Genomic DNA, 19,402 nt, shown 5'->3' with positions numbered 1-19,402 from the left:
GATTATGAACTTGCCCATTTCACAGCTTCAAAGGCAGACAGACAGAAAAGTTAATGAATTATCATAGGCAGTGGAGGATTAAGACTCATGACCTAATGTCTCAGCTCTATGCTCATCCCATTAAAATGCAGAGTCCTGTTTAACATCAGAACCAGCCACATCCAGAGATTTATGGTCACCACCACATCTGGAGGTAGGTTATGGAGGAAGCCCATGCACTCACTCCCTTTTAACACCATTATTCCCTCCCACAGGCAGAATGCTTAGGGCTTTCATGTGTTGAAATAACATCACACAGCTGTAGGAAGAGCAGTAGATGTTACTTTAATTCTGTAAGAAAAGTTCAGTATGACTTATCTCATTACTCTGGCCCCATGTTCCACCACAACTCCCAAAAACAAGGTCTGGCTGCTTACCAAACCACACCCTAAGGTAGAAATACAAGCAGATGGCACCTGCACAGAGCAAGTCCTGAGGAATACTGCCTGACCACTCATTTTGGATAGAGGCAGCACTGACTTCATAAGCTTTACCACACCTCCCATAATGAACTACACAGAACGAAGAGAGACCACTTCTCACATTTCTGAAAATTATGAGTCCCCAGATGGTGGAATCATCAATAATTTTTTTAAAAAAACCTTAAACAGTAGAGGAAGACTGTTAAAAATCCCATGTTCACAAAAACACTGTTCAGACGTATGTATTTGGGTGCTCTTCTGCAACCTGCAGGATACCACTATTGTAGGTTAAAATTAAAAAACAAACCTACTTGTAATTGCTACAATGAATATTGGTAATTTAAGAAAACAATTAAGTGAGATGATGAATTTAGCAGAAGTGTCTTTAAAAAAATACTAGTTATTAAAAAACTCCAATGTTTTCCTTTGTTTTTTAATACAGTTTAGGCATTTATTGTCAAAATACTGCAAACATCTATCAACCATCACAGCTTGAGAACATGCTCTTTTTTCCATTTGAAATGTGGGCTTTCAAAGCCTCTGTTTATGCTTCCATTTTGGCAGATTCTGCAGGATTATTTTATTTCCCCAGTTACCACAGCAGTAAAATTATTCCAACTTAAGAAAATATTTCCTATGCTTTGGCTGAAGAGAAAGTCCTTCAACCTTCCAGCGACATTTTAAATGAACAACCACAAAATTTCCAAGCAATGACTTTAAAATAGGATGCTACAAACTAAACTTCATGTATCAAGGGGGAGATGGGACGGGAAAGGGCATTGGAGACACAGGTAAATGCAAAAATAAATACATATTTAAGGCTGTGGTCCCTCTCCAAGCTGTCTGCAGACCCTTAAAATTACAACCTAAGGGCTCAACTTCTTTGTTACCTTGAGAATCTCAGCTCGGCTCGATGACATTCTTTTCTTGTCCTAAAGTTGTGTCCTACTTAAAAACTACTTGGTTTTGCCCCAGAGACATCTGTATTTCAGTTTTCTGGCTAATGACCACAGGGACTAAGTTGTTGTATGACCTCCATTTGTAGCTTGCAAAGTGCTTTGGGCTTGTTTAGAATAGGCAGAAAAAATAAAAGGAGGAAGGGGCCTGTGTTTAATTGCTACGTCTAAGTTTTCAAAATTCCAATATTTAATTGGATGGGTAGATTTCTTTTTATTCCTTTTTTTTTGTTTTGTTTTGCTTCTTGAGGGAGAAGCCTTTAAGGCACAAAATGGCCTGAATTCACAGAGAACTTGTTCCACAGCCTTATCAGTTGGAGGCAATTTTCACAAAATGGAACATTCCACATAGAAGAAACTAGTTTCAGCTTTTTTTCTTGTGCTCTTCCCATACTCCAAGCAACCAGCTCTCTTCCAAGTGAACTGAAAACAGTACTTCATCTGAGTGTACACGGACAAGAAGAGGAGGTAAAAAAAGACTTTAAGAGGCTATGTGATATTCCAGATTGACTGTGCTTCCAGGTTTATATCTCAAGTCTCAGTTTACAAGAAAAAGATGCTCTCAATACTCCCACAGCATGCTCCTGAGTCATGCTGGACTCTTTTCTCACTGCCCATCAATGCTGGGAGCACTGGCCAAGCCTGGGGACACCCCTGCACACCCTCTGTCCCCACAGGATCACGCAGCGGCCGCCAGGCACAGCTTGTGTGTCAGTAATTCCAATTCCTGCACCTGCCATTCCCCCGGATCAGCACTCTGCTAGCTCTGTGAAACCAAAGGGAGCACAGCATGCCTCAGGAGGAAGGGGGAGAAGGAAGCAAGAAAAATAAACTCTGAAATACAGACTAGAAATTTAGCAGGTCTGCTAAGACCTGCTGAGCAAGACTTCCCCTTTTTACAGTCCCTTTCCTGACAGCAGCTATGTTAACACTTATTTTCCGCTTCTAGAAACTAAAGTTACTTTTTTTTACTGGTTTTTTGTTTCTGAACAACTTAAGCCTCTGGATTCTAAGTTATCAGCTAAGCAATTTTACCAAGGGCTTTTATTTTTTTATTTTGCAACTTTAAAATATACTTATGCTACATTTTCTGCACATTACTGGGACTTCACAACATGCATATTCACTCTGCTTAGATTTATCAAAGTTGAATAGCATTTCATGTATAGCAAAGCTAACTTTAAGAGTCCTTCATAGGTCAGCAGGTAAAATCCTGCTTTGATGGAAGTAAACAACAGTACACTTAAAGCTATTTCTGCCTTTAAGGCAGTAACTGAATTATGCATCAGGAAAGAGATAGATCAAAATTACAGAACAGGAATACATTTTGGTATCAACCAAATAAATATAATTTGTTTTGCACAACTGCTCAAACTGAAATACCCATAAAGGAATAAAATCCCACAACTACCTCCAGCTTCACAACACTTACAAAAACATTATTAGCATCACAGTATAAATGACTTAATTTCTCCAATCATACAGATTCTTGATCAAGTCATTGCAAGTCAACACATGGTAGCAAGACAGGTTCCCAGTTGTACCCTCTTAGCTTGCAGGGAATAAGGTAAGTCTTCAACTGCTGTCTTCTGACTTTAATTCCCTTGACTGTGTGGCAAGTTGCACATGGAACTGTCACAGGCAAGATGTTACCGCTGCCAGGCCTGGGCAGCAGCCAGGATCACCTGAACTGTGTCAGGACCAAAGGATACCCATGGTGTCTCAAAGCCATGCTCCTCTACACGCTGGAGATGTTGTACATCCTGTTTCCAACCAGCCTGAGAGGAAACAGAACTCGAAGCTCTCACTGCCTCTTTTACCAGGGTCTCTGGGATGTTGGGCCAGGCCACCATCTCCCTCCTGGCCTCAAATTCAACTAGTAACAGAAATACCTCCTTAACATCTCAAAGGATATGCTGATGTGCTCATCCACTAAGCAATGTCAACCTATAAATAAAAGCACTCTAAAAGTTCCTATCATCCAAACATCTCCTAGTATTTCCTTCCCCACAAATACACATTTTTAAGGCAAATCAGATCAAGTACTTCTCCAGACATTATGTTCTGTGTTGCATTTAAAGAGACACTGCTCTTTAGACTCTGTGGTAAGGACAGGAAATGGACATAACTAGTGTATCATCTTCTGATACCAAAGGACTAGGAGAGACAGGCCCATATATTGTAGAGACACCAACCTGCCAAAATACAAATATTTGCAAGTTGCTGTATTTGGGTTCCTTATTAGAGAAATTGATATCATTTCCTGCAATAAGGAGAGGGGAAAGTTGGAAGCAGTGATCCTATTAGGTTGTCATACTGGCACGTAACAACATAGTGTGGTCACATTTTTGTGAGGACAAAACACTGATGTTAATTCACACTGCAGACAGAGGCATGAGCCAGAGGAAGTATTTATATACATACTCTCTCATATTGCATTCAAAACAGAAGCTCTGGAAACTGATATTTTTGTTTAAAATGAAGTGTCAAGCTTTTACCCTGCCGAGAACACCAAGAAGGCTCGCTGGAAGCAAGCGGCACCACAGAGGCAGCCAGAGAAAGTTTCATGCTGAATTTGTACCAAATGCAGCAGCATCCCTACATCCAGTGCAACCACAGACGGACCCAAGAGTGATTTTCTCTAAACTACCATTTTTTCTCCCCCTGTCTGAATCTTTTTTTTTTTCCTTACATGCAATCTAAATCTGCTGTCCTTCAGTTTGAAGTTGTTACGCCTTGTCCTGCCACTACAGACCTTGGTAAAAAAGCCTCACTCCAGCTTTCTTGTACATCCTTTAAACACTGAAACACCACAATAAGATCTCCTCAGAACAACCCCAAGTGTCTCAGCCTGCCCTCACAGGAAAACCCTTCTAGCCCTCTGACCATTTTCATGGCCCTCCTCTGGAGCTACTCCAAGAAGTCCATGTCTGATTTGTACCCAGGATCCCAGAGCTGGACACAGACCTCCAGAGAGAGCAGAAGGGCAAAATCCCCTCCCTGGACCTGCTGTCCCTGCTGCTTTTGATGCATCCCAGTGGGGTTTCTGGGCTGCAAGCCCATGTTGCTGGGTCACGTCCAGTTTTTCACTGACCAACACCCCCAGGTGGCACCACCCAGTCTGCACCGACACTGGCGATGGCCCCGACCCATGCGCTGGACCTCACAGTTGGCCTGGATGAATTTCATGAGGTGAACAATAGGGAACAGTTACATCAGCACAAACCAGCCAGAAGAGAGAGACACTGAGCCCATCTTAAGCTCAGCACCAACAGTTTCACAACAGGCACATGGTCAGGGCAATCTATTTCTTTCTCCTGTCCACGCAGGCACCCTGGGGCAAGGAGCTTAAACTTAGATGTCTGAGGTAAGGGGAGACAAATCCCACCCTCACTGACTCAAATGCAAACAGCTTTTATTTTAAGAAAGGTGATCAGTGCTAGAATGTGCTTGAGTCATTCTCACAATCCAAGGCCCCCTCTCAAATTCTCCTCCGGACCTCCAGCATTAATTAGGGCAGACTCCCGCAGCCTGTCTGTGCTTCCTACCACGAGACATTACCACTGCCCTCTGCATCCCTGTGACCACCACCTGCTTTACCAGGACAAACCTCCTGCAGCTGGTGCAGAATGCCAGAAAAACTTTTTATTTAAATGTGCTTTTTTTTTTTTCCCTGATCTGTCAGCTACAAACCTGTAAGCATCATTTATGTGGAGTGTTTACCAGAGACAGGAGAACAAAGGAGCAAGCCCTCACTGATACACAGTTTTGAAGCACATTATTTTGAAGCACATTATTTACTACTAATGATAGCTTTGTTTCTTGCAGAAGTTTAATTTCTTTTCCCATTACAGAGAAATACACACTTTCCCCAGGCATGTCCCTATAATCTGTGCTTGCGGTGCAAACCATGGCCACGTGAAAGACCCTGCTCCATAATAACATTAGTGAGATCAGTCAGGATGACCAGGTGCATCTGCAAGACTTCATTCATGCAGAAATCATCCACTACTGAGGAATGTACTTCAGGTACCTTCATTTCTCCAGGTATAGTACCAAACTGAATTGCCCTCAAAAGCCAAGTAGGGCATACATAGGTTTTGCTGCCACTGCTATGAAGGTTTTGGACCTTTACTGGGAGAGGTGCTGTGCTGCTGTGTAGCAGATGTTCTAAAAAAAAAAAAAAAAAAAATTCTTATTGAGACTTAGTAACTAGCCTGAAAAATTACTTAAATCAGTCAAAGCAGGTTGGATAGCCAGTGGTCCACCCTGCCTGGGCAAGGTGAGTGCATCTGAACTCTGTGCAGCCTCTTGCATCAGCTGTTCCTCCATCAGGAGCAGCACAGCACACTCATTTTTATACATTCCACTGACCCTCAACCAAAAGCACCACCACACCCGCTCTGCTTTCTGTGCCACTACTTCCCCTCACCAGCCAGCAGTTTCCTGTTGTAATCCTGAATCTTGGCAGGTATTTCTGATCATTTCTTTCAGCTTCACACTCTTCGGGGGGGCCCAGGGGGGAGGAGATGAGAGAATAAATCTGCAACCTAAATTGCAACACAGTGAAGAGGACACTCCAGTTTGGATTGCTTTTACCACTTAGGAAGCTCCATGGCAGGTGGAGCTGTCATTAATCACACACAATGACAAGCTGCTACTCTCAATCATGCTTTGTGATCAAATTCTGCACTAATCAGGAGCTTCAGAGCAGGCTGGCTGTTCAGCAAGGTTAAAAATTCAGATGATATTTTCCTTAAGATTCCTCTAACATTTAGTAACAGAATCAGAGAGACAAGAAAAAAAAATACCCAAACAATCCCGCACTGGCAAACATCCTACATGTGAAAAGGAGCAGCTACACCACATGCTTTCAGCTGGACTGTTTTCTATCATGCACACAAAGTTCTTAAATGGACCAAAATTTGTCTTGTAGTTTTAAGGGTAACCAACAATCCTCTGTCAAAGCAGTTTTACAGCTGCACTTAGAGAATAAACAGGTTTACTTAAAAATATCTTTGAAAAAATGCCACGTTCTTATAAATAAAAATTACAACCAAAACATTTTTTGTCAAGTCAGTATAAAGGGACCTTTATCTGTTATTTCAAGGTAATTAGGTATGTCACGAATCATGTGTAACACAATGCACAAATACACAGTTAGCAAGTTACCTGTCAAAAGGTATTTATTTGTCTCGAGAGGGAGAACATGCTGTTCTCAATGTAGGGCCCCATTTTAGTGGATGAGCTGCCTGCAGGAGCAGTCCTGTTCAGATTTCCCATCACAGGCAGTTTACAAAAACTTAGACTATACAGGTTTTTGAAAGATCAATAGCTAAGTTTCAGAACTAGCTAAAGTAAAAAGCAAAGAAAAAAATATCTAGGTATCTTCATTTGGGGGAAACATTCTCTGACAAAGCACCTCTGAAGGCACTGCTTTGTTGGCTGTGCCAACCAAGAGCTCCTACGTGCCAAAAAACCATTGTAAGCTGAGCCTTCAGAGAAAAAAAAACTTTACTAAATACACACAAGGAACAAGAGTTCAAAATGGCAACATGGATATGTATGCCATGACACCACTGCTGCCAAAGTCATCTTGCAGGTAGGGATGTCATTTCATTCTTCCTTTTTCAATTCTTCTCTCTGCCACTGAATTTGGGTCCATCAGTGATGTAAAACAGGAAGAGAGACTAATGTCTTATAAATGCTATTTTCTCTACCCATCCACATAAAGGGCATCCTGCCACTGTTGAGCCTCTGTTACCCACACAACTCAAACATAAATGACAGGAAATGTGTAGCTTAAAGAATTTTTCTTTTTCTGAGAAAGCACAGCTGAGTCAGAACAAGTTTTAGAACAAACACTACCAAGGTTTCAATTATTTATTAGCTCTAATTGAACTGAAAACTCAGAAATCAAGTGACTTCGTATTCATTAACAGCTGAGAAACATAATTTAAATTTGGCTACTTACTTCTATATAGGGAACATAGTAACATAATTAAAGAAGATGACTACAGTGATTGCAAAAAGCTGCCTGCCCAGTTGGGGTTTTTACCAAGTCACACTAACGAGTTGTAGGTTAAAACCCTCTGCAAGATCTCTAGTGACCACTCACCAACTCTTCTTACCAAGCAATTAAATTAAAGCTCTCCTCCCACAGAGGGGAGAAAAGCAAAACAAAAACATCACAGACAGTAATGTCATGAGATCATTTACCTCACCAGCCAGTCACTGTCAGCTAAGACAGCATACAGAGGACTAAAGGGGAAATAAAACCCTCCAGCAATGAAACTGCCAGCATTTCAAAATAAAAAATAATAGAGAAAGGACTGTGACTTCATTTAACTCAACACTCAGCCCTTTGGTTTGCAAAGCCATTGCTGGTCACATCCTGCTGGTTTTGCTCTTTATTTCCAGCTACCAAATTGCATTTAGAGACTTGCTTAGCATGCTTTCTGTTTGTGCATCCTCAGGAATTACTGACACATTCAGAGATGGAAGGGGAACAGAACAGGACTTCAAACACAAAGACCTTATACTACAAGCATGGAGATTAAAAAAAAAAAAAAAAAATCACAGAAACACAGGATAGGGAGGAAGACATCAAAGACAAGGCCAGGCTGGATGAAGCTCTGATTCTGAAGTCTCTTCTAAGCTAAACCATTCTATGACTCTGTGAAAGGAGCAAGCACACAGCAACACAGAGAAATAAGACATAAGTGTGAGGATATAAACACCTTCAGAAATTTGATTCCAATAAAATGAGTTGATTTTATTTAACTATATTCTTTTTGCCCCAGGAACAGTGATGGCTGAATTCCTAAGACCCAGACAGCTTTACATTCAAGCAGGTCTTACTGCAGTAATGAATAAGCTTGAGTTTTCCAAACTGCAATAGCTTTAAAGTCCTGCTGGGGGAGAGAATTCCAGGAAAACAGGGCAGAAGGCAGGATGCATCCTCTTGGAGAAATAAACTGACTAATTTGCACATGCTGCATACACAGCTCTTCCACAGGGGATTTGCATCTTATGAGTAGGTACTGTTAACTTGCATTTTCAAAAAACCCTAATTCTACTTCAGACATTCAGGCTTTCCTTTTATTTCAGGGGAGTTTTGCTACAAATTGTTTAAGACATGGAAAAGGGATGAAAAACAAAAAAATATATGGTTCTACACACAATAACAATGACATTGCTTAAATGCCCAAGGGAGTTCTAAGCCAATGAGATACCAAGAGATGCCATAAAAGATAGAGGAGTAAAATGTCTTAAAACTCATCTTCGTGACAAAGTTTCCTTAGGCCTCCTGCAAATTGTTCTTGGGATCATCAACAATGCAACACCAATGCAAGGTTCTACTTGAAGTCTCTTAAATACATGCAGGCTCCCTTCTGCTCTGCAGAACTCCAATTAGTGTCTAATCAATAAGTTTATTTGCCTGCCTAAAAGTAAGATCCAACTTCTGGTTTATGCAGGAAGCATTTTTAATGAGGCTGATGCAGGTACTCTTTCTGGAAGGTAAATTGTTCTTGGAAGCTTTCCATTAAGAGACAGCAGAAACTCCACCACTAACTCTTAATTAAGTGCTCTATTGCTTTGGGTTTGTTTTTAATTATTTTTCTTTGTAGATAAGTCATTAATAATTGAGTATCTGCTTGCCTGAGTCATGACACTGAGAATGTAGTAAGGAGAAAACCGGTGGCAGTTGTCCATCCCAGCAGCAGTCAGAAGAGCTTTAAAGTGGTCTAGAAGGCTTCTGCTCCTCCAAACTAACTTTAATCAGTTTTCCCCCACCCTCTAAAAATAAGCAGAATGGAGAGGCTTCTGCTTTGGAAACAAACTCACCTTGTCAAGCAATGCACACTGCCACAACTGTGTACTTATTTTTGCCTCTATACATCAACAGGTATCCACAAACTACCAAAATGCTTTGAAGACAGATGTGCACACAGTGGCATCCTCACATCAGCCACCCCAGAGAGTTGTACCCACAGGATGTAGCATGTGCTGCTGCTGCATGAACAAAAGTGCACCTTGTTCACTTCCCTTGGTATCCAGATTCTAAAAAAATAAAAATCTCTACTTAGGGCCTAAGCATCTAGGCAACAGAAACATTTCTTCACTTTAATAACCTACTTCCAGATATTGGTCTATGCAGGACTGTACATCCATGATTTGATCACAAAACTGCTGTGCAGCAGAAATGGTGGAGTTGTCCCTTTGTAAGGGACAAAGTGGATTTTGGGATCCAATGCTTTTGAAAATGAATATTCTCCTACAAGTAAAACAGTCTCAATCTCCAACAGACAGAAAAAAAAATCTTTTCAGATCTCCTCTTCTGGTCAGCCCTACTAAGCTGTTGATGCTAATGATTTTAAATGGCCTCATGGAGACAAACCTGCAGGTCTGGGTAGGGCAGGGGGAAGATGCTGCTTCAGTCACTTCATAGTGGCTGTATCATTTGACACACAGTTAGTCAAAATGCTATCTATTCAACACAGTGTGCAGCTAATCTAATCTAAAGCAGCACGCAGGCACTGCTGTGCTATGGAAACATTCAACAATGTAAACATGATTAGCCACATAGGTGGAGCTTTACATGCAATTGTTTTGGGACAGAGATTTAACACTGCCACAGTGGCAACATGGCCTCCCTCTTCACATCTGTCTTATCAACACTCACTTCAGACTAGACTTTAACCTTGCCAGCTGCAATTTTCCTCCTACTTCCTCATAAGGTGCTCATCTTGCATCAATTACGGCAATTTAATAAAGAGGAAAAAAATTAATAAAAGCATTTACTGCTTGTTATGTTTTAGGTCAGTCAAGTTGCACTAAAGAGTGCTTAGATTGTATTAGGAAGCTATAAAGTACACATACTAACAAAAATTCTTTTGTCCTGTAACAGCAAACGTGAATCAAAAAAACAAACAGTAACCCACAACTCAAAAACCTCAATTAGACCTGTAAGTTAAACAAGTATATTAAATAAAACACTCAAAGCTCTAAGTCAGGAATGCCCCAGAGGTACGGGAGAATTGAAAAATTTCCTTCCAAAATGTTTGACTGTGGTCAAGGATTTCCAAACTCAGAATTTCTAAGAACTAGTATTCCTTTTGCAAGTGTTTACCTGCCAACATTCTGAGATGTGCCCATCTCTGTCAGCTCTCAGGTTTTCTCAAATTACTTTTGTAAATAGCATCCAAAGAGCAGTTCAGCCCAGCTAAGGCAATGATTAGTCAACCCCAAAGGGCCAGCAATAAGCCCTTTGGCACACCCACTGGCTATTTGAGCAGCTTTATACAAGGTGAATGTGTGTGCATTTACGGGCTGCTCCTAAGGGCCAGCCAACCTCTAACCCCAAGGGCTGGCTAACCATGCCCCAGTCCAGATCTCAATCATCACAAAACAGGTTGTGCTCACCTGCCCAAAATGCAAGTCTCCCTGCAATTGTGAGCAGTCTTGTGCTGCAAACTGCCTTGAAAATATTAAATAAAAAAGATTAAAAGTTCTCAAAGAGGATTTAAATACAGGCAGCAAGTCAGCACTTCACTTCCTACAATCCCTTCCGAGAGAGATTAGGGCACAGGGCTCAATACCTTGAAAGTAAAAAAACTACAAAGAATGTTGATTTTCTTTCCTAGAACAGTGGCCACAGAAGATAAGAGGCACAAGTACTTATGTTTTAAAACTGAATATGGAAGTATTTAAGAGATACTGCCAGTGAAAGCATTAAAGCGACACCAACTTCATACCTAGATTCTTAAAAAAATATTAAAACATCCAACTAGAATTTGGGCCTTTTAAAATTTATTATTAATTTTGTGTACCTTCAGTTTATATATTTACACACCCATAAATATTTGTAAGTGTATACATAAGTAAGCAAATATATGCACACACACAAATTGGTATCAGTGATATCTCTGGAATGTAAAATAGTGTCTCTGAATTTTCACAGAAACAAATTTCAAAGATATCAATATCTACTACTTTATGGTTGTTGCTTATTTTTAAAAAAAGGCAGAAATGAAAGGCAGTCTATCATATTACAAATTAAATGGGACATTTGTCTAATATAGGAGACTATAGTAGTCACTGAATGTCCAATGAAAATAATTGAAAATATTTGCAGAGTTCTACCAACACAGCATTAATACTGAAGCAGAGCACTCTTTTCTTACTCCCAATCCTCCCTTGAAATCTCTGCCATTTGGACAGTGCCGTTCACTATTCTTTTATGTCAACAGAACCACATGAAGGCAGCTTTAGAAAAAAGGTGACCTAAAACATCTTTCCCATTTTATCCCTCTGCACTTGAATGACCCCCCCAGCAGCAGCTCCACTGGCCCCATCCCTCAAAATGTGTCATCAGAACTCCAACCCCCTTCCTCACTTGTGCCACAAATAAAATAAAGCAGGAATTACACGTTCCCTCTGCCATCAGACTAAGCCTGCGGCAAAGAAGTTCTAAGATACCTTAATCCTTTTGGCTGCCTTCCGTCACGCTGTGCCTCCTCCATGCTCACAGCTCTCCCCTATCACTCTATAATAGTGCCAGCTGGCCTCTCTTAGCCAGCCTTTTTTTTTTTTTTAATAAAAAACCCTCACAAATTAAAAAAAAAAAAGTGCAGAAAAACAAACCCTTGAATATAGTATTTCATTCATGGGTTGATTTTCACCAAGTTGTGACTTGTACAATTAATCATAATTCACCGCAGCATAGCATAGGAACAATTATTTAAACATTTAAAAACAAAGTGGGTTGCTGGGTCTTTACAATGCTGACATATTTAACACCTAAAACAAATCCTTTTACCGCTGTCTTTAAAACAAAGGGACACATTTTTCTGCGAGGAAGATCTCATTTTGCAGCACTTTCCACCCTCCTACAGGAAGGCAGCTATTTTCAGTATTTCCCAATTATAAAAGTGGTTTTACTGGGTGAAAAAAAAATATAGTTGTGCACCCAGTTGCTGACAATCCCCGTATGCTTTTGAACAAGAATTTTCAAATAAAGGATGGGGGGAGGACAGGGAGGTATAGAAAACTGATAAATATTTCCCTTTTACCCACCATGCAACATTAGGAAGGGGCATACTTATTTTTAGCTTATTTTCTTCTACTAGCAATTGTCCTTTGAATACATTTCCTAGTGGTTAAACTCCCATTACTCCAGCTTCTATGCTCATACTGGCAACTATTTATTTAGGCATTCTGTCACCATGGGAAGAGCAGATCTCTATTCTTCCTTGCATTACAGAGCCTTCTGGAGCAAGCATGTTTATTTTATATCCCATAGGGCCAATCATGTAGAAATAAAAAGTTGTGGGAGGGGGTAGAGGGTAGGAAGGGAAGAACACATCATGTACTCCTGCTGATAAACTCAAAGCACTCAGCAAGATTTAAATGACTGCGAGAAAGTCTCAACTTGATATTCCTGGAGCAGAAGTTGAAAGCATGATTTTAGAAGACCAGAAGCACTATGCTTAATTCCATAGAGTCTAATAATTTCCTCAGAATGAGTTTGGTCTCAGTTTTGGTTTTAATTTACACAGAATAAAGTCGGCTTAAAAAAATCCAGAGACTAGATCAAGACAGGAACTGATGTGCCCCTAGTGAATGGGTTTTAAGAATCCCAACTCCAATGGCTTTTGCTAGAATAATCCTGATATAATATTCTTTCAATTATGTCCTTTTTCAGTGTTTAAGTTTTTAACGACAGGTACAAAAATCAAAGCCCAGCTGAGTCCAAGTGGTTCCAACAGGCTGATGCTACCCTAGTGCACACCCTGGGAGAGCCTCACTTCCACTTCTTCACTTATCAACTGGACCAAGACAGGCACTTACAGTGTTTTCACAGCACAACAAGAGAACTTATTTAAATGTTCCTACATCCAGTTCATCTCAAGAACATGAGCTCGGGAATTCTTATGAACTGAGAGGGAGGTGATTCTGCCCCTCTACTTCACCTTCTTGAGGCCACATCTGCAATGCTGCATCCAGCTCTGGGGCTCTCAGCACAGAAAGTACATTGATTGACCTGATAGAGCAGGTCCAGAGAAGACCAAAAAGTGACTGGAGGGATGGAACACCTCTTCTGTTAGGAAAAGCAGAGTTGGGTTGCTCAGCCTGAAGAAGATAAGGCCTAAGGGAGAACTTATCCTGGCCATTCAGTACTTGAAGGGGGCCTGTGAGAAAGATGGGTACAAACTTTATAGCAGGGCCTGTTGCAATAGGACAAGAAGCAATACTTTTTGAAAGAGTTTATTTAGATTCAATATAAAGAAGTTTTTTATAATGAGGGTGGTGAAACACTGGCACATCTTTCTCTGTAGAGAGATGGCAGGTGCCCCATCCTTGGAAATGCTCAATGTCAGATTACATGAGGCTCCAAGCAATGGTACGTAGTTGTAGACATCCCTGACCATGGCAGGTGGATTGAACTGGACTTTAAAGATCCCTTCCAACCCAAACTGTTCTGTGATTCCTTGAACTGCATTCAGTATGAAGGTATCTAATTTGAATCTTTATATTTCAACCGTTGGCCATACACAGCTCAGCCTTCAAACATTCAGCTCTGCACAACCCAAGATGCTCTGGTTAACCACTGGCCATCAATCACAGCAAAATAAAAATACTCATATGGAAATAATGCAAGAAGCCTTCTCTAAGGCAGGAATATTAACCTTTACACAGTTCTTGGCTTTGCTGATAAGCCTTGCTAAATGAACCATGTTTCCAGCAGGTCTGAAAAAATTCTCAGCCAGAGACCAGAAGGTCCAAGCAAGTTGCAGCCTGGAGTTGATCCAGATGATTCCCCATGACAACAAAGGGGAAAATCTTTCTCTGCAGACTTCAGTGATCACAGAATGGCTTGGGATATGACATCATTCTGAGTTCAGACACAGACACTCTCTCTTCCAGAGTTATCCCATTGCTCTAAATGCCCCAAGTTACTAATCAATCTGCTTTACCACAGGTTCTGAAATTAACTTGCACCTCTTTAAAGCCATTGGAAGTACTTCAGCATTTTAGAGTGAGGTTGTAATACCCTGAAAATATGGGATTTAGCATCAAAGATAGCTATTTGTATCTTCCAAACTTGTCAGCAGTATGCAGCTAATGCTGTACTGGAGACCAAGTATAACCAGCTCCTGTAACCTGGTTTTGCTAATCACATTTCTCTAGACAAAGAAACTTCTTCAAAAAACATCACTAAATGTATATGCCAATCATATTTCTAATAGAAGTAAGAGTTTGGTGACAAAACTTAGAATATTAGAAGCACACTTCAGGTGGGATTAAATTTATACGAGAAAGCACCAATACTATGCCAGGCTCACCAGGACAGTATAAAGGAATACATCCCCGGCCACAGATGGTACAGACACTTATACCAGGCAGGAGACACTGATCAATAAGTGCTTCAGAGAGCAGCAAGCTTCTTTACCTGCTACCTAGGATAAAGAAACAACATTCAGGTATGAGTAAAAATGGCTTCTTCCTTGACATTCTGAATGTTAAAAACATTAAGAAGTTTCTGCTACGTCACCTCATCAGTATCTTTGGCACTGCAGTCTTTGCTAAAAATCTCTTGAGGATCTTGGCTCGGGACCACTGTACTGATCTCCTTGTTTGAGTCCTGCTTGGTGAAGCAAGAAGAGATAAGAGTGGCTTGATTCGTGTTTTACTTTTTACTGTCACCCAAAAAAACTGCTGAGATACCTAGTAAGACATATGGAACAGCAAAGTGCTAACACCTGATTAAAACACGGTTCATGAATTACGCAGTTTCTTTCCTGTACCTTACTCATAAAAAATTAAACAATCGGGAGAGAAACCTCCTTGATACAGAGGGGGAAGAGCTCCATCCTGCCTAATCATTCTCCAAGAATTAATGCACTTGCCAAAACAGCTCCTCTGCCACCTCCAAACACATGTAGAAGCCTGCTCTGTCGCAGGGATTTGGCTTGTGACTATGACACAAACCAGTGTCTCGTTCCTCACGTTGGCAGCATGGAAATCCTTCAGACACAGCCATTACCTCTCCCAACAGCAACATGAGAATTTCTTCTACAGTCAGCTTTCACTAATGGTATTCACAGCCTCAGAGTCAGCAAAGGATTTGGCAAGGCTCGCCCCAATTTCACTTTGCACCTTCTGGAAAAGCTGTGCTTAACAGGAGAAGCAGCTGCAGCTCCAAAGGGTGGAACACAAGAGCAGCTGAGCCCCCAGCACGACAGGGAGAGGTGAAGGCCAGACCCTGGCCCAGGCCTGCCAGCACAGGAGGGTCAGCAACACCTCTGACATCTTCCAAAAAATCAAATCTGAATCACAGAGCAGCTGGGCTATGACAGATGACGCAAGTTTGCTGCCATCCTGGTGGGCTGCAGGTAGCTGGTTCTCCCATTTTGAAGGAAAGTTTAAATAATACCTTTAAATTCAGATCAAACCAGAGTACGTAACAGTTTACTGGGCCTGGTCCCAATAATCTGTTTCCTTTTCTTTCTCTGTTCTCAAACTTGCCAGTAAGTATCACAATAGAACCTATTTAACATTCACTAATGAGTGGGACACCAATTGCTAATCCAAAAAAATTTGGTTACATGCAAGTAAGGAAACAAGTTAATGTACCATAAACTTTGTTTTGTTCATTTATTTTGACAAATGTAGCTTACTTTTAATTATGACACTTCCCAGCAGACTACACTGCCTATTTTGCTGAACTCCCATTGCTATTACGCTTCTCCTCAGAGCTACTATAAAAAAAAAAAAAAAAAAACAGAACAAAAAACTCAAACACAGTAACAACAACAAAAACAAACTATCCCAAACCAAAATGATACAGCAAACATTGGCTGCCCCCTCTCATAAGCAATGAGGTAGCAAAGGACTTCAAGGAAACAGCTTGACTGATGCTCCACATTTGTGTTTCTGAACTTCCACTGTGGGGAAGGAAGCACTACTGATACTTCATTGTGTTGGAGAAGTTTTCATTTCAGGAATCTTTCCAGTGGGACTAACAGCTCTTTGCAGAACAGATTTGGTACCTACCTATGCTGCTGGTTTTCTTTTCAGGCTAAAAATGTCCAGCTGGGTTCAAAAGGAAAACCCTTTCTGTGAAAGAACACATTTCAATATTTTCCTCTGACTTAAGTAAAGATTTGACCATTTTAAGTTTTTAAATAGTTTAAGCAAGCTCTCCATCAGTGGGAATTTCCCTACTGCTGCCCTGCTTAGAATATTGCTTAACAACTGAACTACAGAAGTGCCCTATGCCAGTAACACACAGCATTTCTGGAAACATTCAGCACTTTCTTTCCTAAGTGTGCAAGAGGCTTTTTTGGACTGCTCAACATGCTCTAAGGGACACTTGCTTAAGAGTGTTAACTACTGATTTTAGTTTGTTGATTTTTTGGGGTTTTTTTTACATCAAAAGCAAGGAGTTCAGTCCATAACCACAAGCTTTTATAGGACAGTGTAAACCCTGACCTTTCTCACGTTGAAAGCACAAACCTTTGCCTCATAGTTAAGATATAGGTGAAAGCTTGTATAGACATGAGATGTAGGGTGCACTACTTCAAGATTACCAGCCAGGCAGCTGGTAACTATAGAGGACCAGCCCAACTCCAGGGTTTGGCTTCTATTCTACAAAAAGATTGTGGTCTGGACTCTGGAGCTACCAAGTACGCACACAGTTTGGCACATACAGCCTTGCTGGTTGGGTGAGGTGTCACTGCCAGATGAAAGAAGCATGTCACTTCAAGAAATGCTGCCCCATGACAGCCTCTCAGTCTAGTTCTCAAGTGGCAGTCAAACACAAAGAGCCCAAGAGGTAAATGGGACCACATGACCTCTCCATCCTCAGGTCAGAGCAAGTCCTGCCAGATCACAGCAGCACTGGCTTGGTTACATCAACTAAAAGAACGTGGCCCCTGCAGACTTTTAGAAAGAGCACGTTCCCCCAAAAGGGTGAAAGAAATTAAAATGTTTTCTCCCACAACCACCATTCAAAGCTTGAAGACTAGTCCTAACACTCATATAATTATGTTCATGACTGATAGGGAGAAACCCCATCAAGTCAAGAACTAGGAGATAAGGCATTTAAATAAAGTAACTAAAGAAAGGGAGGTAATTGGCAACATATTCTTAAGCTAGAAGCAGGGTCAACTTTATGAAAATACAGGTGGAAGACAGTTGGACAGTAATTTCTTTCTCAGATGGTTTTAAAATATGGAAATAAAACAATTCAAGTAACGCAAAGACTTAACAGGTCTCAGCACAAGATTAGTTATGAACAACGTCTTCAGTTGCTACTTCTTCCTTTCTTGAAAGTTCTCAGGATTGCATAAGCAATATTACAACCTGTCTTTAGGAGGAACTCCCAATTCCATGCACAAAGGAAGAATTTTGCTATCTGTAATTGTTCTCCTACTCTCCACAAGCCAAGTTCTTCCTTCTTCCAAAAGGAGTGGTGTTTCCACTTGGGCCATCCATGGCTGCATCCCCCTATCACCAGCTGGCAGCCACAGGAGCTGGGCAAGGACTGGGGCATCGCTAAGGCAGCACTGCAGCAGGTACATGGCAGCTGTCACAGCAGATTATCCTTTTAATTCTCCTTTAAGTGCAAACAGGAAGAGCCCTATCATCTCCTTCCTGCACAGCTGACTTTCCTTTAGAGGACATTTCCCTTCTGGACAGTGCTTCAGATTTCCAACACTCCATTTGCTCAGACATTCCCCTTACAGCCCTTATCTCTGGAGCAGTGTTACCTGCTGCTGCTCTGAGGGCTGAGCCCCAGCTCAGTGCTCTAAGGATACCCTTGTGCTGAAGCTTCGGCGCTGCCCCACAGCCCCAGCTTTTCTGTGCTACTGAGAAAGAGATGCCTGACAGCTGCTGCTACTGTCTGGGCATCAGACACCCAGAATGGCGTAAAGGGCTTTTCTTACCTCATGACTCAGTTTTTACAAGCAAAAACCCCACCTCTGGGAAATACAGAATAATCCCCACAGCCATCCAGCATCTATAGGATGAGGACTACTCATCAAGACAGCTTCTGACAGACCATGGCCCTGCACACAGTTCCAGCAGCTCCATTCACTAATGTGCCAATGCACAGGCTCCTGCACAGCACTGGTGCCAGAGGTGTGACTTTGCACTGTACTGCAAATTAGTCACCCACGTTCTTCCAGGTTACCAGAACACTGCTGACTCCTTGCAAGAGGTACCTTATTTAAGGAACTGAGCAGTGTGGAGGAGCTGCCTCAATTCAACTACTCACACTAGCAAAAATTATCTAAGACAGCCAAACCCTTTAGGACCCTATGGCTCTAATCCATGCTAACATCCAAGCCAAAGACCATGAGTTCCCTTTCAGCACGACGACAGTTCCAAGGCAACCTTCATCGCAGCCTCCTTTGCCAAGCTCAGAAAAACTTGCCTCAGTCACAGCTTTGGAATATTTTTTTTTGCTTGCTAGGGCTCAATTCCGTAAGTTTTTTGCCACTTCTTTGCATACTGTGTTCAGCAGCTCCCTGGCAAGGTCTCTGGGACTGTCAGCCATCACAGAAGCACACTGGGGCAGACTGAGGGCATTGCTACAGGAGCCTACCACATTCTACAGCCCAGTGTACAACCGAAATAAAAACAAATATTCCAGAAAATAAAGTGGCAAAATTCAAGTAGTGCTGAAAGCCACAGGCATTATTGTGGCAGTACATTACAATGAAGATTTCTTGATCTTTTTGAGGGGAAGAACCATTTTACTTTTGCAGAATTAAAAAAAAAATATTTAAAAAGCACTGGCCAAGTCTTTGGCAGTGGGGCAGATATGGTTTTATTATCACCACTGCAGCCTGCTCAAATCACAGGCAAAACTTCACCTCCCCACTGCAGCCAAGAGCCACCAACCCAGCCCTGAGGGCAGGTCACCTTCGAGACTGCCCAGGCACAAACAAACAGTGCTGCCCTCCAGGACAA

The 19,402-nt window shown here is 41.4% G+C and overlaps 1 protein-coding gene across 3 annotated transcripts in view; it reads right to left on the bottom strand.

The window, feature by feature from the left end:
- Positions 1-19,402, bottom strand: part of KLHL29 (kelch like family member 29) — a 388,164-nt gene that overhangs the window by 351,287 nt on the left and 17,475 nt on the right. For 2 of the 3 annotated variants that reach the window (XM_064707787.1, XM_064707788.1), the window contains exons 1-3: positions 14,976-15,051; positions 14,767-14,880; positions 5,451-5,587 (exon numbers count right to left, since the gene is read on the bottom strand). The exons of the other annotated variant lie outside the window; for it this stretch is intronic. In XM_064707787.1, the coding sequence (XP_064563857.1) occupies positions 5,451-5,508 (58 nt within the window). In that variant the 5' untranslated portion in view covers positions 5,509-5,587; positions 14,767-14,880; positions 14,976-15,051. Of the gene's footprint in view, positions 1-5,450; positions 5,588-14,766; positions 14,881-14,975; positions 15,052-19,402 lie in introns of those variants that run through there. 3 annotated transcript variants of the gene reach the window in all.

This window comes from Zonotrichia leucophrys, chromosome 3, assembly GCF_028769735.1.
Source record: "Zonotrichia leucophrys gambelii isolate GWCS_2022_RI chromosome 3, RI_Zleu_2.0, whole genome shotgun sequence".
Classification (NCBI taxonomy): domain Eukaryota; kingdom Metazoa; phylum Chordata; class Aves; order Passeriformes; family Passerellidae; genus Zonotrichia; species Zonotrichia leucophrys.
The sequence above is the reverse complement of the archived record's forward strand: the minus strand, read 5'-3'. Positions and strand labels throughout refer to the sequence as shown.